At 35.4% G+C, this 24,462-nt stretch overlaps 1 protein-coding gene across 1 annotated transcript in view; it reads right to left on the reverse strand.

Moving 5' to 3' along the window:
- The window catches only part of Slc27a6 (solute carrier family 27 member 6), a 60,749-nt gene extending 37,144 nt beyond the window's left edge, over positions 1 to 23,605 (reverse strand). The window contains exons 1-4 of the mRNA XM_077796807.1: positions 23,125 to 23,605; positions 10,837 to 11,040; positions 4,099 to 4,257; positions 462 to 586 (exon numbers count right to left, since the gene is read on the reverse strand). Of these exons, the coding sequence (XP_077652933.1) occupies positions 462 to 586; positions 4,099 to 4,257; positions 10,837 to 11,040; positions 23,125 to 23,605 (969 nt within the window). The remainder of the gene's footprint in view (positions 1 to 461; positions 587 to 4,098; positions 4,258 to 10,836; positions 11,041 to 23,124) is intronic.
- Between the last annotated feature and the right edge of the window lie 857 nt (positions 23,606 to 24,462).

Below are 24,462 nucleotides of genomic sequence, written 5' to 3' on the forward strand. Positions count from 1 at the left end.
AAATTTATCTGTAAAGTAAAGCAAAACTAAAATATATTCTAATATAATCATGTAGTCAAAAGAAAAAAAGTAGAAAAAGCAAACATAATCAGTGCCATTAGTTTTCTTTAAGAACAACATTTAAAAGATTTATCTATTTTGTACTTGGAATAGCTGTAAACATATCATGCATCTAATTTTATAATAGATACTTGAACTAGCCTAAACTCCAGTGCACTGAATCATAGATGTGTTCTGTTTTGCTATAATACAGGCACATTAGTATTTTTCTGGATATATCTCTTATTATTTTCTCTATTTTATATTTATTTTATCTTGGTATATTGCACACATTTTTCTATTTCAGCTAAACTAGTTCTGGAAGAATGTGGAGTATAAACAAAAAATACAAATTACCTTTTCTATATATACACTTGTTCTTTCTGAAATAACTTAAGTTCTCTAATGATAAGTTGTCTTACCTTAGGTTGTTTGCAAAGATAGCGACATAGTTCTCCGATATACTGAAATACGGTCACATTATACTTCTTGCAATCATTCCAAAATTGACTTGCTGAGAATTTCTTCTTTAACACACAAGTGGCACCTATGAGAAAAGGTAAAAACAGGGACTGGGGAAAAACTTCAAGGATATAATTAATATAAAACCAAATGGCATTTCTCTGTCTAAACATGTTTGTTCACTTCTGAGGCTTTTACAATTCATCTCTAATCATTTATGTCAGGCTCATTTTAAAAACATTGATTTTATAGTTCAGTGACTCTTTTTATACAAAATGTCATATAAGAGGAAAGGAGGGGCAAGACAAGATAATACAAATGGAAGAAATGATTTACAGTAGAAGGGGTAGAGAAAGAAAAGGGGAGGGGAGGGGAGGGGAGGGGAGGGGTGGGGGGATAGTAGAGAATAGGACAGACAGCAGAATACATCAGACACTAGAAAGGCAATATGTCAAGCAATGGAAGGGAAACTGATATGATACAGCAATTTGTATATGGGGTAAAAGGGGGAGTTCATAATCCACGTGAATCAAACTGTGTAATATGATGTATTATGAACTATGTAATGTTATGAACGACCAATAAAAAAAAAAAAAATGTAAATGAGAAAACAGAAAACAGATCAAACATTTCTGAGAAAAATTTACTGTCTAAATTGACATGTAAAATAAATATATAAAACTTATTTCAAAGAAATGACATGAGAAAAAGAATATGAATTATATCATAAATAAGTGTTCATCCAAAAAAAAAAAAATATCTATACTGTGGTTATATATTTGATGGCAAATATTTTTGCTTTTATATTTATATATGATATATATATCTTTTGAAAATCATATTTATATACACATATATTGAAATATATATATATATATATATATATATATACACACATATATACATCCTACCTACCTACCTACACACACACACACACACGATGAAAGCAACAGTCAAAATAAGTAGAACAGCTACAAGAATTAAAGCATAACTGTATATATGTCTTTTTTTAAAAGAGAGAGAGAGAATTTTTAATATTTCTTTTTCTTTTTTTTTTAGTTTTCGGTGGACACAACATCTTTGTTTGTATGTAGTGCTGAGGATAGAACCCCGGCCGCACACATGCCAGGCGAGCACGCTACCGCTTGAGCCACATCCCCAGCCCAAATATATATGTCTTTATAGAGACAGAGAATATTCACTTATGTTTGACCTTGATTACATACCTACTTTTATTTTTAAAAACTTAATGCAGATTCAATGTATCTTGAGGTAACGATGTAATAAAGTAGAGTGAATAAAATAGCAACAACAAAAAAGTTCATTAATAAATAAAGACCCTAATATTAACAGCCTGATTTTTAACAAAGAGCCTTAATTTTTAAATTGGGATATAATTCACATGCCATATAATTCACAATTGAAAGTATATAATTCAGTTTTTTTTTAGTATGGTCAGAAAGTTGTAACCATCACCACTAATTCCAGAACACCTTCATCATTCCCCAAAATATTTCACACCCATTAGTAGTCATTCTGTTGTGCCAATTTCCCTTACTCTAGACAACAATTTATATATTTTATGACTCTAATTTTGGACATTTCAGATATGTGAAATAATATAAAATTTGACATTTTGTGTCAAATTCCTTTTTTCTGAACATAATATTTTCAAGGTTTATCTATGTTGTAGCATGTTTTAGTACTTTATTTTTTCTTTAAGTCTGCCTTTAATTCTCTGAGTGTTCTCTCATACTGATTACTGATAGTAATTTGGGAAGTTTCTGGCACCTCATTTTGATTGCTATGTGAAGTCATGTTTTTTTTTTGTTGTTGTTGTTGTTGTAGATGGACACAATACCTTTATTTTATTTGTTTATTTTTATGTGGTGCCAGGAATCGAACCCAGTGCCTCACACAAGCTAGGCAAGCACACTATCACTGAGCCACAACCCCAGCCCGAAGTTGTTGGGCTTTAGTTTTTGTTCAGTTCTTCCTAATTTGGCTTTATATGTGACCATCCAAACTCTAAGCAGGCTGCTTATTTTCTCTAAATTTTTTACTTCTGTTATTTCAGCATATCTAGGCTTATCAAGAATCTGCTATTGGTGTTTGTCACAGTTACAGCACTAAAGGGTGATCCAAGCCCAGGTTTGTTCCAAATCCACACACGATATATTTTTCAGAAAAAAAAAAAAATAGAGGTACCTAGAAGGTGAGTTAAATCCCAACAAGCCTGTCTCTGGGGCCAGAATAGGCCCAGTCACATGTGGTCAGGCAGTATAGAATTCTGCTCATCTCGGGGCAGATAAAACCATGGATGGACTAGCCCCATGTTCCTATGCCATGCATGTGGCTACAAAGGCCACCAAGATTTGTCACATTCTGAGCCCACAGTCCAAGACCAGCATTTCAAGAAGAAAGGGCCATGGTCCATACTGCTATGGGATGTCTATTGCTGGAGTGGACTCACAGACCAAGACCTCAGTGATCAGTCACAGATGATTCTGACTGGAATCCAGTAAACCAGAGCAGCATGTCTTCCCCTGGCACGTTTACTGTTCCAGGAGCTCTATTCACAGGCAGGCCATGGGTGGAGACTGTTGGAATCTGCCCATACTGTTAGGTTTCATCAGTCTGTTATGCATGTTTTTCTTTTTGTTATACTAAAAACTGGCACTATGGTCTGTCAATGGGTTTCCTTAGCTCTTGTGAAGATAGGTTGTTGTGTGTTTAGCTGTTCAATTTTGTGTGTCTGTAGTGAAACAATCACCAGAGAATTTTACTCAGCTGCTATCTTGTTCTAACTCCAACAATCCAGTTTTGACAACAATGCATGTCACACATAAATATGCATACATATACAGAAAAATTTAATGTATTTAATCTTTATTTATGGAAAGTATTGATTATATTCTAAATATGCTATTTTAAATAATTATTTTTATAGTATTTTAGACATATGCAAGTAGTAATGAATGATTAGTAGGTATTGTTTTAGGGCTAGTAAAGAACACGTAATCTTGTATGTTTATGAATGGGAGCTACTCAGTCTCAAGCTCTACTGGCTGACTTCCTGCGTGTTTAGTATGGAGTGTTTGCAAAAATGATCTCAACAATTCCTTCGCCACCCTTACCTTTGTAATGTGAATTTGCTTTTCTGCCCTTGAAGAGGTGGGCTCTATCTTTCCTACACCTTGAATATTGAATTGGGGCTTTCTTTGATCAATAGAATGTGAATAAAATAATCTCTTTGACTCCCACACCCCCCACCCCTTGAAATACTAGAACCACCATTTAAGGAATCTGGGGGAAGACCGTTAGGGAATGAGCAATCATAATGAGAAAGAAGCCCAATCAAGAGCTAGCTCCAACCACATGGACAAATCCCCCAGGACTTTGACTTTTCTACTTCAGAAATTACTCTATGTCATAATAAATATTATGTTATAAAAATATTATGGTTATTTAATTATTCTTATAATTACATAACAGACATGTAATCACTCTGAATTCTACTGAGAACTTTAAATTATAGTGAACACAAGTTCTAACTATTAGATATTTTGAAAACTTATTAAAAAAAAAAAAACTTACCCAACTCAACACATCCACAAATTCCCAGGAGAGATCCTGAGCTATGATACAAAGGAAGGGTTATATAAACAATGTCATCAGCTGTACAACCGAAAGCCCACAATCCAGCAGAACCCTTTAAAGCCTGCAAGTGACTAATCACAGCTGCTTTTGGTAGACCTGGAAGACAAGAAAAAAAAAAGAAAGAAAGTATATAATTTACTTTCTTTTTCTACAAGTTAACTGACTCGACTTTGGACATAAATAGAATCATATAATATTTGACTATCTTAGTTCATTTGGGCTACTATAATAAAATACCATAAGCTATGGAACTTATAAACAACAGACATTCATATCTGGTATATACACACACACATACACACACACACATTGTGAAGCTGAAGCACTCTAAAGAAGCCACTTCTACATTAAAGATACTGCAGACTGCTGGACCTCTGCTAAGTAAAATATCATGGTTATATAGAGATGCAATATTGAAGATAGATAGCCAAAATCATCTTAGGCTCTTGAGAAAAATAGCCATTGATTTTTAATCTTTACTTGTGACTTAACATTATCATATCTATTAGGTAAAATCTTGGGATATCATGTTAAATTTAACTGATCTCCAGCCTTCACTAACCCTATAGCTAAGAATATTATGAGATAACATCTGAAACCTACAGAAGAGATTTTCACACCTTGTAGTAGCCTGCCTACCTAATGCCTCCTCCAATGTATCTGTTGAATGCATTTATTTATAATTTTTATCCATAAATGTTCATGTAACGTGTTTTTTGTTTTGTTTTGTTTTGTTTTCGTACTGGGGATTGAACCCAGGGAGGGACGCTTAACCACTGAGCCACATCCCTAGCCCTTTTTTTTTGTATTTTATTTAGAGACAGGGTCTTGCTGATTTGCTTAGGGCCTCACTGAGTTAGTTGCTTAGGACCTCACTAAGTTGTTGAGGCTGGCTTTAAACCTATGATCCTCCTGCCCCAGCTTCCCAAGCTGCTGGGTTTACAGACATGCATCACCACATCCAGCCATATAATCTTCTTTATGGCAGAATTTGTCATGAAGAGTAACTTGAATCTGTGTTCCCAGGCCATGGTCACCATATTTGACTCAGAATAAAGTGTTTTTTATTCCTTATTAAAGCTCAGTTGCTATTTAATGTCATATGCACACACATATTAATGTGATATATACACATACATAACTGACATAAAATAACAACTCTGATATATACATATATGTGAAAGAATATATATGTATTTGTGTGTATATATGAAAGAATATGTGTGTATATATATGTGTGTATGTGTGCGTGTGTGTGTCCTATGCCATGAAAGAAGTCCTATGCCAGTGTGAACTATATAAAAAATTGAGACAAAATACATCAAAGTGTTCTATATGCTTTATAAAAGGGGCAAGGAAAGTGTGAGTTATTTCATAATTAATTTCTAGAATCTTATAGAATCTTATATCTGTATAGAAAGACCAAACTACAAAATTATATAGTTTGAGATACTGTAATTTTCAAGGACCTATATCTGCTATAAAACTAAAAAAAAAAAAACCTCTAAAGATGAGGCAAATCACAATACACATCTAAATTATACATGAGGTAGAGCTCCAAGTAGGAGTCTTTCATTCTGTCACATTTAACCCATCCTACAAGGTGATCATCATAGCATATCAGATTCCATTGTAAACAATGGTGAAGCTTTTCCATACATTCATTAACCAAACATAGCTCTTTCCTTTCCTCTCTAGTTTTCTTCCCTGGATCCCATGGCAACTCAACTTTTAAAATAATAACTTTTCACTTGGAAGCAGGTCAAGAAAAGAAGGACGTTCAATCCAGCTTTCTCCCACATGCTTATGTTACCCCATTAAAGCACTTTAGTAAATTTATTAGACACGGTCCTTTTTGATTAAAATAAACTAAATTAGGTTGCTTAATTTTAAATGAATAGTGGTAACACTAATTTGTTATAAATTGTACAAGGTATTTGATAGATTTTTTTGATAGAAACAATGGACATGAGCTTATGCAACATGTGGAAGTGATCAAAAGTTGATAGAGTTTAGAGCTTTAAAGGAAAAAAAAATACCAGAAGAATAAATTAAGTTTGATAAAACTACATCTTACAGACCTACTTAAAATATTTAGAAAGTATATTAACAATAAAGATCTCAAGAAGTCAAGCAGTACAGAAACATCAGTATTTATACCAATGTCCTTTCAAACTTGCATGTCCATTAAACCCTTTTGAAACCTTTATTGCATTTCTTTGAAAAAAAATTCCTTGAGAAATAGTACATTGAATGGTCTCCAGAGTCTTTGGTTCTTCTAACCTTTGATGGTTTCATGATGTTGGAACTCTTAACATATCCCTTAATTTGAATGGAACATTGAGATGGGGCCAGAGAGAAAAGTGAGAATAGGGATGTGTCCAGTGATGGGGGATTAGAGGTAGATTAGGAAGGATAGAAAATGCCAAGACAAATTCAATTCAGAATCAGAGATGTTTTCTGCAATAATTTTGGAAACTGGGGAACAATAGTTAAAGAAAGATGGAATCCATAGGAAGGAGAAGGAGAAATGAAAGGAAATCTTTTGATGGTGATGGTTAACTGGTTCCAGGCATAGCACAACAGGCAGAAGCCTCATTTTCCTCCTGCTACTTATGGCAGTGGTTGAATGTATGATTGCTCTGTCAAGGCTTAGCCTCTCTTATAGGTTGTTGGGGCCACCTAATCAAGTCACCTAGTAAGACAGGACTAGAAGCTGATGAACATCAGGACAACCAGGATGGGATTGGAGGGGACAACAAGCTGTATTAAGGGTGATAGATCAGTGTGGTGAGTGACAGCACATTCAAGCTAAACTTAGGTGAAGCCTTGAAGACAGCTGAATTGCCCTCATGGAACCTCAGAAAAGCTCAGAGATATGGGAACCAGGTTCCTTAAGACTAAGAGACCAACATGGAACTATAAAAGATAGCTTCGTGAGAAGTAGTATATAAGAAACAATTCTTCCTCCATCCTGGTAAAATATTAAGGTTTATTCTCTGGAGAAAAAAAAATATGGACTTCAGGAAGCATCAGGAAGAACAGAAGTTGATAGATAGGGGGATAAGAAAAGCATATAAGTACTTCCAACTCCTCTTTAACACTCAATTGGCTCTAGTCTTCAAGATTCCTACCTGAGGAATCTGAACATGTAAAAACTGAAAGACACTGATAATCATGGATCTTTCCAAAAATGTCCTTGACAATAAAACTAATTAGCAGATAAGTCCCACTCAGGCTCATGGAGAGTCTAGTCATAATTTTGTTTGTTTTGTGTGTGTGTGTTTTCCTGTCTGTATTTTAAAATATACATGGAAATTCTCTAGCATATAAGATAGAGGCTAATCAAAAGATAAAAAAGATTTGGAGAAAGCAGACAAGGTAGAGAGGAGAAATTTTTAGAAAAGTATTTTTATTAATACTCTAAAAGAAATGATACAATAAAGTATTTAAAATACAAACATACAGTTCCAAAAGAGAAATCTTCAGAGAACACAAGAGTTGGAAGATAAGTCTCTCAAAAAAATATCAAAAGGTAAGGAAAGGAAAATAGATACAAAAGATTATGAAATTAATGAATTATTCCAGGAAGATCAATCTTCAAAAATGTAAGAGTTCCAAAGATGAATGAGTGAAAAAAATTAAACAAATGTAATAGAATAAGGAAATGGACAGAAAGAACAGAAGTAGGAAGAAAGAAAAGGAGATGTAGAATATTCATTTTTCAAATTAAAAAGTTCCTAGAACTGGGCTGGGGATGTGGCTCAAATGGTAGCGCGCTTGCCTAGTATGCGTGAGGCACTGGATTTGATTCTCAGCACCACATAAATGTAAAATAAAGATACTGTGTCCACCTAAAACTAAAGAAATAAATATTTCAAAAGTTCCTAGAACTGTAGGACATGACTTCCTAGATTAAAATAGGCATACTAATTTCCAGAAAAAATGGATAAATAAGACCAGTATATGTCAGTGTGGTATTAAAGACCCATGAAGATTCATAAAAGATTCTAAAAATTCCAAGAAAGGAAAAGAAAAACTAAGATAAGTTACATAAGGATAAGAAAGCAGAAAGACTTCTTCAATATGTAGAGTGGAAGTCTAAAAATAATAGAGCATACCTTGGAGATCTCACTAAGATAAATTCCAACCTAGAATTCTATACGAACTATCATTCCTGTGTAAGGATAGAAAAAGGATAATTTGGACATGTGAGCAATTAAAAAAAAACATACTTCCCAAATACTCTTTATCAGATAACAACAGAAAGCAGCACACTGAAAAAAAGAAAAGTAAAGCAACTTAAGGATCCCTGAATTAGAGGATCAAAACAAGAGAAGGATTGAGTGAAGTTTCCAAGATGATGGTGAGAGCAAGAGGACCAAGACCAAGAGGTCAAAATCAAAAAAAATAGAGAGCATGTCTGTGGTAAAGAAGAGGCCAAGAAGATAGATTTGACCAAATATGCACTATCTTTCCTACATCTAAAGGTAAGTTATCTCTTTGAGACAAGGGTGAGTACCATGAACTTGTTTAATATAATTGCTATCTCAGTATCAATTTTTAGGCCTCGTCATAAGTTATTTGAAACCCAGTTGTACCCTGTCAGATTTAATGAACACTTTCTCCCTGCCTGTGATTGTGACATAAGACACTTGTTGTCCCTCATCTCACTGACTCAACACTCCAGGGTTACTGACCATGAAAAACCTAATGGTTAGCCCTGGAGTTATGTAAGAAAGTCCCCCACCAAAAGGCAGCAAAGGTATGTCCATGGACCATAGAAAGAACAAACCCCATGGTGCCCTTTCACTCCCTACCTTCTGGTTGAGTTCCCTGCTGCCTCTGGACCTTCCACTGGCACCCCTAACCTCCGAAGGACCTGAGAATAATAAATTTCTTTTCTTTCATACAATTTGTTTTCACCACTTCATGGTGTCGCACACACCTAAAACATCCCCCAATCAGGATCCCATAGAGTGTAAACTATCTTGGCCTGCAGCCAATCTCAACAAAGAGACTTTAAGCTCCAAATATAAGAAAAGCATAGTCATAGTCATATAGCAAACTAAGCAATCAAACAGACAAAAACAGTAATTACTTCCAGACTGAGGAGAATTTTATAATTTTGTCAACAGGCCCAATACACCATAGTGTATTGAACTCTTGAAGAACAAAGCTGTTATGATCTGTCTATGTTCTGTGGGGTGGAGAAGTAAGGACTGTTTTGAAGACCAGACTCACTTTTGACTTTTCACAAGAAAATAAGTATAAAGACAAACTGGCTAGCACTTTTGGAAGTTTTTAAAGAACATCATTTCCACAATTTTATTCTTTCTTTCAAAGTACAAAATCAGACTGAATTTATGCTGACAGTCTAATACACATTAGCATTTTCCAGTTCATTTTTCAAAGCTGTTCTAATCACAGTCAAGAAAGAGATTGCATTTAGGCATCAAATAGGTCATTAAAATAAAGAAAAACTTTTCTTATGCAATAGTAGTGCTTACAGTACTACCTTTACATAAGAAATTGGCAACAGAATATTTTAATATATGTAAATTAAATTCTAAATTATACATGTATATATATATATACATATATGTGTGTATGTGTATATATATATATAAATATATAAGTTATATGTATTTATATGTGTTTATTTATTTATTTATTTATATTTGGGTGGGGGTACCAGTGATTGAATTCAGGGGCACTCAACCACTGAGTCACATTCCTAGCCCTATTTTGTATTTTATTTGAAGACAGGGTCTCACTGAGTTGCTTAATGCTTCACTTTAGCTAAGACTGGCTTTTAACTCACAATCCTCCTGCCTCAGCCTCCGGAACTGCTGGGATTACAGACATGCACCACCATGCCCTGCCTAAATCATCTTTAAATTAATCACAAAAGCTTATTTAGCTTGTAATCAATAATACTATTTATATTTCCTTAAAAAATCAAAATTAAGCATTTTTAAATTCTCAAGCAATTTATTATTCTTTTTTTTCCTTCTTATCTTTATTGCTTACTGCCCCCAGCCCCTGAAATAAAAAAGCTTAAAAATTTGATATTTTTGTCTTTTTGATTATTTATCTTTTCCTAAACCTTGGATACCCTCCAGATTTTGTTATTTACATTATATTTATTCTAGGAAAATTAGGAGAGCAGCTACTTGTGCTTAAATTGCAATTATCACTGGACTATGCTTAGGATTTAAGATTTTCACAGAAATAGAACTGTTTTCAATTTAGTTAATGACTGCTTAAATACAGATGAATAATTAGGAACTATTTAAACTAATCTCTTCATATTAGATACCAGGAATCTGAGGATCAGAGAAGCTGACAAAGGTCTTGCCATAAAAGCTAGCCAAGTATCTGACACTGAGCAACAGGCTGAGGAAGGTCTTCAGACATTCCAGTGCTTTTTATTCTATGAAACTAAGAAAATCTTTTCAAATGAGACCAAGGTCAATGAACATGTTATTTTCCAAAGTCAAAACAATGAACTTTTTGAAAGCCAAAGCAATTCATTTTTCATTCCTGTTTGCAAGTTCTGAGATCCAAGAACTTTAGGTCTTCTTGCATGGATGCTTTCTCAGATGCGTAGACCTATACGTGGCTGAAAATACATTGCAATCCTCTTTAGCCTTAAAAAGAATTGGAACATACCTGTTGTTCCGGAGGTAAAAATATATAGGCACGTGGACTTGAGGCTTGAGGCAACATGATGGCTGCGTGCCACAGGCTCCTCAGATGATGTGCTCAGTTTTTGTATGAGTGAAATCATCCCTTGGGGAACAGAATCTTTCATGCCCCAAACACTGACATTTTGGGGGATGTTGGGAAGGATCTCTTCTATAATGCCAAGCAAATCTAAAAAAACACAAAGGATTAGAATAAATAAACAAAACTTAAACCTCAAACCATTCACTGTGAGTTTACTTTTTTTGTGTTGAAACAAAGATATAAAATGCTGACTTTCTTCTCATTTGGGATGAGTAATATCAGTGCCATGTTATGGTTCTGTTTCAACAGGACTACCTGAAAGGGAAATCTGATCACCACTCGACTGAACAATGCAAAGTAGGCCAATTCAGATTGACTTCTGGAGATGTCATTATCAAAATTATGGATATTTTTCAATTTTTAAATAGAATTTAATACTCTGAATTCAGAATACTACACTAAACATTTTTTTAAATGCAACTTAGTAGATGGTTATTCCAAAAAAATGTCATCTGTCACTGTGTAGTTCTACTATGGTGAAATATACTTGGGAAAAATCCCCTGGCAGATCTGGAATCATAAGCTCATTGTGGTTTTGGAGTCAAAAGCTAAGTGATGAGATTTAGAGATGCCTTTTTTCTCTATGTAGCTAAAGATAAGAGCCTTTGGAAGCAGAGGAGAAAAAGAATGCCTTCCAGCTAAAGCAATAAGATCCTCCATGCAGAGGAGGATGTGAGAGTGAGTTGAGAATAGAGTCTCCACAAGCAGCCCTGGGCAGAAAGAAGCCAAGAAGAAAGAAGGAAGAATAGAAAATCCCAAAGAACTAAAGACTTTGGACTCTGGTGAGATAAGGGTGTAGTTGATAGCCAATGTTTAGGAAAGAAAAAAAAATACTTTTCTCAGTTAGCGCCTGCTGCTAAGATAAATAAAACAGCAACCATTAAGGTAGGAATACATTGAGTTATTCAGAAACATAAACCAGAGTTCATTAATTTGGCCATTAATGTAGGAAAGATGTCATCTACTCAGAAAGAAGGTATTGATGGGAAAGTAGGAAGATAGAAGGTGGGAGTGGGTCCCTAAGGAGGAAATATTACATATCAAGATACCTGATGGGATAAAGAAACAAAAAGCCATCATTCTTCCCTAGTCCTTTGTATAACTGAGTATTGTCCCCTGCCCCCTAGGGTAGAGAGATCTACAACTACTTACATTCTTTATATTTCTTTTGTACTTAACAGTGCCTGACTTTAAAATGGACCTCTGATAGTAGAGTTCAACTGTTATATTCAACCTGGGCACTCCAATTTTATTTCCATATTCCTATAATATGTTATAATTTTCTAAAGTATACCGGACTTCTGAGTGACATGTTACTTATCTTAAAATCTACATTAATATTCTTGGGGTTATTAAAACATAATACTCACTGGTTTTTTAGAGTTAATGCAAGGAATGTCAAGCACTGTCAGCAACCCTCAGAAGAGCATTATGAGAGAGCATGGCCCTGTTCACACTTTTATTTTGAACATCCAGTCTCTATTACTGTGAAAGTACATTTCCCTTGTTTTAAGCCACGCAGATTGGGGAACTTCATTTTAGCTGCTCTAGTAGATAGCTACACCAAGGTCACAAGTTGGCAGACAGTAGAATTGGTAATTTAACCATCTATTAACTCAAACCTATATTTATAGACCTCATAAAACCGGCAGTCGTTAAAAAATAACACTATTAAATGTATAAGAGACTTCCATCAGAATGTTCAATACCTGCAAATATAGTTGTTACCTCTAAAGCATTATATGTTTTCTAATTTTAAAAATAAAACTAAAAATAATCATAATCTACATTTGGCTTTGAATTTGGAGTTCCGCATTACACATTTTCCTAGAATCATAAATCAGTACCTTGTTATGTGATGAAGTCGTTTGCCAGTTACTACTTAGTTCTATTATAATGCAATGCATTTGGGATTTACTCTCTCAAAATCTATAACTCAGATTGGTCATAAAGAAGCAGCAAGAGAAATGTGACTAAGAGGTCCTCAAAACCTGTAAGAAGCCAGATGAAACATAGAAGTGCTAAGGAATTTATATGTTGTTGGGGAAATTAGAAATTTAAAATGTTTTTAAAATTTCTATTTCTAGAACAAATCCAAATAAAACAAAACAAAACAAAAATCTAGAGAAAATACTTAGTTCTTAACAGACCCGGCATACTGCTGTATACAGATTGTTTGGCAAGGAGAAAGGAAAATCCACAAGGAAGCCTGGGAGGAAAGACAAGTCATAAACAAATGGAAAAGCAGGACAAAGGATTGAAAAATTTTTTTAATGTTAATTCTAAATTTTGTTTGAACATTCTTTCTGGCATTTTATACTCATAAATCTCTGCACTGACCCTTTTTGCTGATCATAATTTCAAATCTGTCACTGGGAATTATAAATTAATAGTGTACTTTTATGTGTTCTTAAAGATACAAATGTCCAGGGCTCAGGATGTAGCTCAGTGATAGTGGGCTTGTGTGGATATACAAGGACCTGGGTTCAATCTCCAATATCACACACATACACACACACACACACACACCACACACATACACACCACACACACACACACCCCCCACATACAAACACATACACATACACAAATAATAATAACATATAAAGGGAGGAACGTCTAAAGTTGAAAAATAAGTACAACAAAAGTTATAATATAATTAATTTTTACCCCCAATTTTGGTTGAAATCCAGGGTATAAGAAACAGTGAGGATCTACAAACAGTGATAATGGTTACAAGGAAAAAGAATATGGCTGAGGATATAGCTCAGTTGGTAAAGGCTTGTCTCACATGCAAAAGGCCCTGGGTTCAATCCCTAGCACCACACACACACACAAAAAAAAAAATTAAAAAAAATCAGTCTTAAAAGCAAATTCTGAAAAAAGAAAATGAGCATGAATTAGAGGAAATAGAATTCTGTTTTCTTAAAATTAAATTGATTTGGCTGAGGTAGAAAAAGGTAGAATTCTGAAATGGAATTTTTTCTAACCAAATTATTTCTTCAACAGTGGTAGAAAATATGGACGCGGATGGTGAAAACTGCAACAAAAATGTGAAAAGTCACATAAAGGAAAAAGTGTCACCAGTTACTTATCACTGCCAATTTTTCTTAACAAAATGAAAAAAAAAAGTTTTATTATTTTGAAAGGAAATTCTGGGGCTGGGATGTGGCTCAAGTGGTAGTGCCCTCGCCTGGTATGTGCGTGGCGCTGGGTTCGATCCTCAGCACCACATACAAAACAAAGATGTTGTGTCCACTGAAAAACTAAAAAATAAATATTAAAAACTCTCTCTCTCTCTCTCTCTCTCTCTCTCTCTCTCTCTCTTAAAAAAAAAAAAAGAAAGTAAATTCTGAAAAAAAAAGGTAAATCCTGAAAATTAAGTTCTGACACAAAGTAGTGATGGGGACAGACAGGTGCAAGTGATGGGAACACAAGGTTAAGGGAATGATTCTACAAAATGGGCCCACTCTGCTGACCCCCACATTCTTTCTTTTCCAAGAAGCAATATGCCTGAAGCCCTGCATGGCTTACCTGGACAGGATATGTCACATTCCTTAGCAAACAACCTATTATCTGCAGGAGAAATGCAGGCCTGAAATAATGCCAATAAGGGGAACCCAAGTTACCCTGAGGAGGGATCCATTCATGACCCTTTACAGATCAGATCCCCAAACTCAGAGAGATAAAGATAATTCCTCCTAATCATAAAATCTGTAAGAATTTATGGTTATGAATCCAATCAGAACTGTTCATCCTGGGCCAAAGTGACCTGGAATTGTCATGGTAGTGGGGTCTTGAAAATCTGATGTCAACAGTTGTCAGTCAAAGTCAAGAGGTAAGACCTTGGCAGGACTCTCTGGAAAAATCTCTGGGATCCCCAATAAAACTAGAGTGCAAGAGAGAGCATACTATCCCTTTCCTCTCTGACAGGACCCACTTTCTCCCTTAAGGGTATCCCCTTTCCTTTTTCCTATCCCTTCAATAGACTCATGTCCCTTACTCTGAGCATTGATAAGTCTGAAATCTTTCTGATTTGACTATAAGAATCAGTGTTTAAAAAGAGGTGGGAGGTCTTGTAACAGTAGCAATTTTTAAATACTTCAAGGAAATTTGATTTTGTTTCATGAAGATTTACTCTTCAGTGAAATGCACTAGAACTGGAAGCACCTCCTAAGATTGACATGTGCCTCCTCCTTCCTTCTGCCGACTGCACCTGAGCACACATTGTAAGTGTAGGTAGAAATCTGGTTAAAGGAACTGAACTTTGCACCATGGGATCTAGGATGGATTCAGGTCCTGATAGTAACCTACTATTGGAAAATGAGACATCTGGATTTCTTATTATCTTTAATAGTTTACACTGCAAAACTCAATGTCTTTTTAAAAGCAACATGCTCTTTTTAGAAGCACATATTTTCTCCCATATGCAAGGCACTATGTTAAATGGGATCACAAGAACAAAAATATGTGAATTATGATACTTACTTAAGATACTTTAGCACTTTTTATACAATTTGATTTCTTGTTTCTATATTAGTTTTATGTTTCCTATTCACATTTCAGGGACTACAAAATCAATGGATAAAAGTTTCATTTACTTCTATAATATGTTATTGGTTATGAATGTGCTGCATTAAAAACTTTATATTATCTTATTCTACATGGAACAGACTAATATTTTCAAAAGTATAGGAAGACAATCAATTATAGTTTTTATGCACTGGTAAATATTTCAATTTTAAAATTTTCAAATTTTATGTAGGGGTGGGCGTGTAGCTTAGTAGTATGGCTTGTTATGCTTAGTATGGGTGAAGCCCTGGGCTCTATCTCTATTACCAAAAAACAAAGACCAAAATGTTATGCATTAATAAGCCTAATATAAAAATCAACTATAAATGGTTCACTTGAACTTTCCTTACTGATACAAAATGAAATTATAGATCTTACCAGACTCTTATAACTATCATCCTCCTTTGTAGAGAATCCCAATAGGCATGTCAGAGAATGCAAGGCAAGGCTATAGTTTCTAAGAAAATTAATATTTAAGCAGCAATGTTCTAAAGCAATTCATACTGAGATATATTTATACTTAAAATCAGGCCTCAAAACTCATTTCATCATCAATAATGTAACAGCTATTTTGGCAAGTATTGGCTAATTGTCATATTAACACTAGGAAATGTGTGTTACCTCTACTTTTAAAGATCAAATATAGGAATTTGAAGGAAAATGAGGTTTAGAAAAATTAACTGACCTGCCTAAATTAATAAACGTGCAACTTGTGCTTTAATACAGGTGTACTAAGCTCCAAAATTCATTCCCTAATATTTAAGACCTATACCACATTGCTATTTATTATAATTAATTTTAAAATCAGTTGTTCTCAATGTGATTTATCAAATAATTCTTCTCCATCCACTCGAATTTCTGTTTAATTTTGTGATTACACTGTAGTAACCAGTAAAATAAATTATAACCAGTAAAATCAATTGTTTCTTTTGAAGTGGAGATAATACTTGACCTAGCTTAGTCTAAGATGGAATATATATATATATATATATATATATATATATATATATATATAAACTGTCATTGTACAAAATATATATATAAAAATTCTTAAATGTCCTGAAAACTGAAATAGCATGTAAAGATCATAATACACTAGTAATAAAGTTTGCAAAAGCCAGTTATTTTATCTATCTCAATATATAAATCTCAAATTCTATAAAACTTGAAAGGTCTTATTTCCCCCCTAACTCTTACTCTTGATCTTTATAAGGCAATTGCCTTTATGACTGAAAGCCCTTTAGGGAATCACAATGGCCTATTGTTAGCCATTTGCCCTGCTCAGTCTGAGTGCAGCAGCTCATGAAAACTCACAGTGGACAGCTGTGTGCACTCCTGTGTGTATAGAAAAGATTCGAATTTACTTCTTGAGAAGATAAACCAAATTTTTTAAAAATAGGTTGAGATGTAAAATATTATCAATTCTAAAGTAAATAAGCTCAGGGCAATATGAATTTTTAAGTTATTCTTTTATAATAATGATTTAACATGTCATTCTTTAAGAGAGAAAGCAAGATAAAAGTATTCACATGAACCTGAAATTTTGTGGATGCCTAGGGTATCTAAAGTACATTTTACCTCTTGGGCATAGTGATTCTAATGATTAGCGACACAATACCAAACAACACAGAAAAGGAATCCCCAACACATCTTTATCTTCAAAACCAGTTATCAAATTGAGAGTGGAGTGGACCACTTATTAGCAATTGCATAAAAGTCAATTAAAAGTTACTAAGTATATAAATAACTCAAAAAGCTGAATACCAAAAACCAACCCAATCAATAAATGAGCTAAGGAACTGAAGAAGAAATATAATCAATCAACAAATAAATGAAAAATGTTCAACATCTCTAGCTATAGAAAAATGCAAATCAAAACTACACTGAGATTCCATCTCACTTCTGTCAGAATAGCAATGATCAAGAATACAAGTAATAATAAATGATGGTGAGGATATGGAGGAAAAGCTACACTTATCCATTACTGGTAGTATTGCAAATTGGTGCAACCACTAGGGAAAGCAGTATAGAGATTTCTCAGAAAACTTGGAATGGTACCACCATTTGATCCAGCTACCCCCTCCTCTGTTTATACCCAAAGGACTTAAAATCAGCATACTACAGTGATGCAGCCACAACAATGTTTATAGCAGCTCAATTCACAATAATTAAACTATGAAACCAGCCTAGATGCCCTTCAACAGATGAATGTAAAGAAATTTTGGCATATATATATATATATATATATATATATATATATATATATATATAATGGAATACTACTCAGCCTTAAAGGAGAATGAAATTATTGTAAATGGATAGAACTGGAGAATATCATGGTAAGTGAAATAAGCCAATCCCAAAGAACCAAAGGTCAAATGTTTTCTCTGATAAGTGGATGCTAATTCACAATAGTGGAGAGCAGTTAGGGAAGAATAGAGGTACTTTGGATTAGGCACAGGGGAGTGAGAGGAGAGGAGAGAATATGGGGGTAGAAGTGACAGTAAAATGAATCTGACATTGTTACTCTATGTGCATATATGACAACCTGACTGGTGTAACTCTACATCATGTACAACTGGAAGAATGAGAATTTATACTTCATTTATGTATGATGTGTCAAAATGCATTTTACCGTCATGTCTAGCTAATTAGAACAAAAATAAATAAATAAATAAAAAGAAAGTTACTAAGTGCTCAAATGTATTTGTTGTTTTTATTCAATCATTTATCCACATATTCATCCAAGCCATAAATATTTATTGACTATCTTCTTTGCACTCAGTCCTGAGAATTTGGTAGGAAACAAAATAAACTTCCTCATATCCAAGAACTTACAATCTAGTCCTTAAACTATTCTTCAAGGTTACACCAATGTGTTTAGCAGTTGGCTAAGGAAACTTCATGACTTACGGGGGTCACTGTAAATAGCCACAGCACACCTGAGGTGGGAGGGAAAGTTCAGTGAAAAAGGTACTGAGAGAAGGTGGGTGGATAAATAGAAGGTGAGAAAGAAAAGGAAAGGAAAGGGAAGGGAGAAAGAAGATGGTGATAAGGCAATAAATCAGAGCTGGAAGGAAGACAAACACTGCAGGATATCCTGATTAACATAAGAAAATCAATCAGGACAAATCTGGACTCCAGTTCCCATGTGGCTCTGCTTAGACCCAAGAGCATCAATAGGTGACTTACCCAGGGAAATCTTGCTGCCCTCATCCTTAAAATAAAGCTATTATCTAACTCTTGGGCTACAGTGAAAAAGAATAATAAAAAAAGATGTATAAAAACACTTTGTAATCTATAAATTTCTTCAAAATGGAAGGGATTATTATTATTATTATCATATATTAACATATTGTATTATGTATTATATGACATGTTATATATTAACATATAATTTATAATAATAATTAATTACACATTATAATTAGATATTATTTTATGTTATATATTTAATATGTTAAAGGACATAGGTTACATATAATCTATAAATGATATACAAACATCCTAACACTTCCTTATTCATTCTAAGTAAAGAGAAAAGCACAGATCAGTAGATAAACAGATATCAGTAGATATCAGAGGTAAAAAATCAGGGATAAGAGACTAGAAGACTTCTTTGCTATTACTTTTGAGTCTTCAGACTATGTGGGAAAGCAATGATAATTTTGTAAATATTTTGATTTTTTTCTAATTATTTGTGTACAGAAAACCTCATTTCATAATATTGATAAATTTATTTAAAAATTTTGTGAAACCTGAATGCATATTTTACATAATTATATTAAAATAAATTGGCAGTCCCAGAAATAAGTGGACCATATTGCACAGCAGAGTCTTAAATTAGAAGCCAGGTTTTCAGTCCTGGTTCTGCAACCTACTAAGCTGTTGTACTTTAAACCAGTTACTTAATTTCTTTTCATCTCATTTGCCAAACTACAGAACTGCTCTAGCTTCTCAGCATTATTGGTAGTGCCATAAACATGGTCAGCCTTGAATAAGTGGCAACTGTGGATAGTTTTGTTTGTTTTTAATTTTTTAGTTGTAGGTGGACACATTACCTTTATTTACTTATTTTTATGTGTTGCTGAGGATTGAACCCAATGCCTCACATGTGCTAGGCAAGTGCTGTACCTCTAAGCCATGACTCTAGCCCTTGTGGATAGTTTTGATAATAACAATAACATTTGCCTGGGGACTTAGCTGCTATGTTTCCTTTGGTTTAGTCTAGAAGACAGTGATGGAAACTTCATCTATCACCAAGGTTTTTATCTAGTCTGGCCTATAAAACCTGTTTAAAACTGATTTTATATGACCTATGAAAAATGTAATTTTTCTAAAACATAATGTGTTCAAGGTCCTATTTCAAACAAACTTTATACTAATCTTTCATATTGCTAGGTTGTAGCAGCAAAGTCCAAATGAGATTACTTATTAAAAGCTCCAGAGTGACTTTACAATCATAATAGCAATTATTTTAATTCACTAAGTATCTAGTTAGTACATATCAGGCACTCAGTCACTTTGCAAAAGCTGCTATTAAATAGATAGTATTATTTATACTTTGCAACTTGGTAAAATGACACTCACAGATAAATCATCAGCTATGAAGTGGAAAAGCACATATGAAATTCAGACCTGTTTGGCTTAACACTGTCTAACCTACTTGATTTGTCTTTCCACTTCAATATACTTTCCCTAGGGATATAATGATTTACTAGTATATCTCCATCAGAAATACTCAAAAAAAAGAATCTAAAAACTCTAAAATGTAAAGTCTTTAAAACTATGTACATATTTTATTAACTGATGCAACTCAAAATGTCAAGAATATGGTATTCAAGGTATAAGCTTTAAATACAGAGGAGTATGATCTAAGCTACATGCTAGCCAAAACAAAAACAAATAAACAAACAAAATTTTAATCAAAAAAGAAGTGGTCTTATCTTTGAAAAACACATGTAATTTTATGTCTTGGAGATATGCTAGAAAGAATCGTTCATAGGATGTAAGCTAGAGGTCCCAGCTATCTCTTTATCCAGCAAACCATCTAAGTAGTTTTGACTTTAAACTCTAGTGCCCCAAATTATCTTTTTCTATATTGAAAACAAACAACAACAACAACAAATAACTAGCTGTTGGTGTTAAAAACAAAAACAAGGGAATAATACAATTATTGACTGGCACGTGAAGCAAAAACTAACATAAATAAAATTACAAAATTAGAGTTAATTAAGCAAGAATTCAGTCAACAGCAGAGTCTGAATGCTCTTATTTTGGGAGGTAATCAGCCTAATACACTTCAAGATAAGCCGTGTTTCAGACAACCTGTTTGGGGGTGCTTCTCACACTGGCCTCAACATCATGGACACATGAATCTTTTCAGGGATATTGTGACCTTTCAATTTGCTCTTATGAAGGAAACTATGCCTTTATCATTTGGGGCATAACTTGGGGTTTACATTGGCTGTGGGAATTCCACAATATAATCAGGTTGAGCAATGTGAGAGATGTGACAAAATGTCAGTGTATCCATCAATGAACTTGGGTCATTTTTCCTGCAGCACTCAGATGTTCACTCATCCTGCTACATTCATATTTGCATTCTGTAATAGACGTTGCTTTACCACTTTGTCAACATTCTGAATGATCATTTGTTCTACTTATTGCTACAGGTCAATAAAACTTAAACATGCTGGTTAACCTCTTTCCAAGCTAAGAGGTTTATCTTGGAAGATAGGAGTAAAGAACAAAATGAACAAACAATACCCAAAGGACACTCTTTGGCTTCTCAGCTCCTGCAGCCTTAAAAACGAAACAACATTGAAAGTAAATATTTTACCACTGTATCAGGCCTTGTGCTGAGCTGGAAGGACAATGATAACTAGGAAGAATTTTTGAAGGGTTGACCTTCTTCATATTGCCTAGCTCAGTTTTCTGTCATATACAAAAATTATATAATACAGTTATATACTTTAGAGATATATAGGTTATTATAAGTTAGATTATTTTTCCACATTGCTCTGTGAATTTAAAAATTATCTATAAGGTTTCAGTATATATCTATTAATCTGAAACACTTAACTATTTTCACCAAGGTGCTTACCACCAATCCTCCCACTCTTCCTACTCCCTCACTTTCCTAGCCCATGCAAGAATAATCTCCATAAATAATTTAAATTGTATCAAATAAGTATCATTTTTCATACTTCAATTCCATTTTGTTAAGCTATACATCTTCCTAGATTCTTGGTTAATTAATAACTACACCAAAGATTTTTCTTCACAGCTCAGTGTAAGTATCTGAGGCAAACCCATCTTAACACCAACATAGGGAGAAAAGGAAGGGTAGAACTTCCTCAGAGAAAAATAATAATGATGCACACATGAGAAGCAGTGTTACAGAGGAAGAGACTTCGAGTCTGCCAAAAGTCTGCCCACTGGCTGGCAGGTTAGGAGCCCAACCTTGTTCTGGCAAATCCTATCTTGCAGACATATAAAATAAGAGCAGACATGAAGATAAGAATTCATAAAATCCAGAGTAAACTAATCTGTTTTGCAAATGCAATCATCCTTGATAAATTTACTATTAGAAGCAAGTAGGTATTCCACAATGAAGTCAACATAACTTTCTTCTTCATCAAACTTTTTTCCTAGATCTGATAAGACTTACAATGAAACAAGTTCGTTGTCTCTCTATTTTTACACAGACAGAAGGTACCAAGAGCAGTAAAATTGTCCCCTCCCAAAATGTGGGTGCCTGCATCAATTTCTTGTAATATCCTGAGACTTTCTGCTTTGGGAGTCAGCCTTCCAGCCCAGCCCAGTGCCCTTGCCTTCTACCCTCAAAGGGGGCCCACAGCCTGCTGAGTTGTACTGTACTTTTCAGCTCTCTCCCAGGCCCCTCCTGGCCTCTGTGACCCTAAGCAAACTCCACCCTAAGCAATATCCTAAGCAGAGATTTCATAAAAGCTTTCTGAAACTGTCTTGATATTTACTAATCTAAGAAAGAGTGGATGATTAAAGGGGCAGGGGTGGTTTTAAACCTCCTGCCATAGAATTGTAAAACTATTTTATACCCTTGGCATGCACACATTTTCACACATCTAAAACTATTAGTTATGAACTGTTCTAAAGGAAAAGGAAGGCAGAAAAACAGGTCCCAAAAAACAAAGACCGAATGTTCTCTCTGATGTGTGGATGCTAGCACACAATTAGGGAGGGGGAGGGAAGAATAGAAGTTCACTGGATTAGACAAAGGGGAATAAATAGAAGGAAGGGGAATGGGAATTGGAAAGACAGTAGAATGAATCTGACATAACTTTCCTTTGATCATATATGAATACACAACCAGTGAAACTACATCATATACAACCACAAGAATGGAATCCTAATTAGAATAAGTTATACTTATTCCATGTATGTATACATATATGTTATTATATACTATGTATATATGGATACTCCAAGTATGTATAATGTGTCAAAATACACTCTATTGTCATGTATATCTAAAAAGAACAAATTAAAAACTTTTTAAGAAAAAGGAAAATAGATCTGTTTACATTCTCCCTAAGCAGATCACACCCCATACTCTACCTGCGCCCACCACTAGGGCCTTGGGCTCGCAGGTGCGGATGCAATGCAGAAGGGAGTTGGAGCGAACGTTGCAGTTGAGGAAGGCCACCACGCAGCCCAGCTTAGCCAGGCCAAACCACACGTGAACGAAGTCGGGCTCATTGCTCATCAGCAAAGCCACAGTGTCCCCCTTTTCCAGTGAGGAGTGGTTCAGGAAGACACGGGCCACTTTGTTACTCCTTTTATCCACATCCTGATACGTGTAGATGTCTCCTTCATAAATGATGAATGGTTTCTGGGGTTGCCTCTTGGCATGGCTCAGGAATTTATCCAGCACAGTGATCTGCTCGCCTCTCCATTTGCACTTTGTGATCTGAACTCCAAAGCGCACCACCTTCAGCAGGAACCAGAAATCATCCCAGAAATAAGGGAACAGATGTCTCTGCACGCAGTGCAGAAAGATCATGCCAGCCCCTATTCCTGTTAGCCATGACAAGAGCATGGGGGCACAGGTCAGAGGCAGTTCTTGTCCCAACTCTACCAGAGTCCTCTTTCAGGATCCTTGGCTCCCTCAGCGAAGATCTCCAGTCCTCACTGCTCAAGGAGGGAAACTGTGTCACCCTTTCTGGAGGGATCCTGTGAAATAGAACCAGAGATTTGCACCCAGAAGGTTGCCTCAACGAATTCTGGGGTAAAGCTTGGGAAAACCGAGTGGGTGTAGAGCAGAAAGTCTCTGAATATTACAAGAAATCAACGCAGGCACCCGGAGGAGCTGGGAGTCTGCCTTCCAGCCCAGCCAGCGCCCTCGCCTCCCACCCTCAATGGTAGCCCGCGCTCTGCTGACTTGAACTGTACTTCCCAGCCCTCTCCCACGCTCCCCGATCTCTATGACCCTAAGCAAACTCCACTACCCTCAGGAGAAGTAACTCCAGAAGCCGATGCTCTTTCCTCTCGCAGTAGTATCTCTGGAGGCTGAGATCCAGAGGCTGAATTCGAACCGGGAGAAGCAGAGGTGGAGAAGACTGGAATGCAGTGGCTTCCCTTCTCCACCAGCCAGCAACCAGGCTGGTTATCGAGGCCCCGCCTCTGCTCGCGCCCCCAAGCTTGCCCGGGGCCCCAGGGCTGTGCAGCGCCGCCTTGCCCCGCCCAGTGCCCAGTAGCTCCGCTGGGAGGCACCGGGTCCACCCAACAGTTCCCAGGTGACCACAGAGTCTACTGGAAGAAGTTGTCCTCCACTCCAGCCGCAGCTCGGCATCTGAGAGTCCTTGGGGCTGTGTATCTCTCCTCCCAACAGCAGCGGGATAGTCACCCGCCTGCCTCCTGCCTCCAGGCTCCAGGCCAACTCCTCCTGACTCCTCT

The sequence above is a fragment of the Urocitellus parryii genome, chromosome 1 (assembly GCF_045843805.1).
Source record: "Urocitellus parryii isolate mUroPar1 chromosome 1, mUroPar1.hap1, whole genome shotgun sequence".
NCBI classification, from domain to species: Eukaryota; Metazoa; Chordata; class Mammalia; order Rodentia; family Sciuridae; genus Urocitellus; species Urocitellus parryii.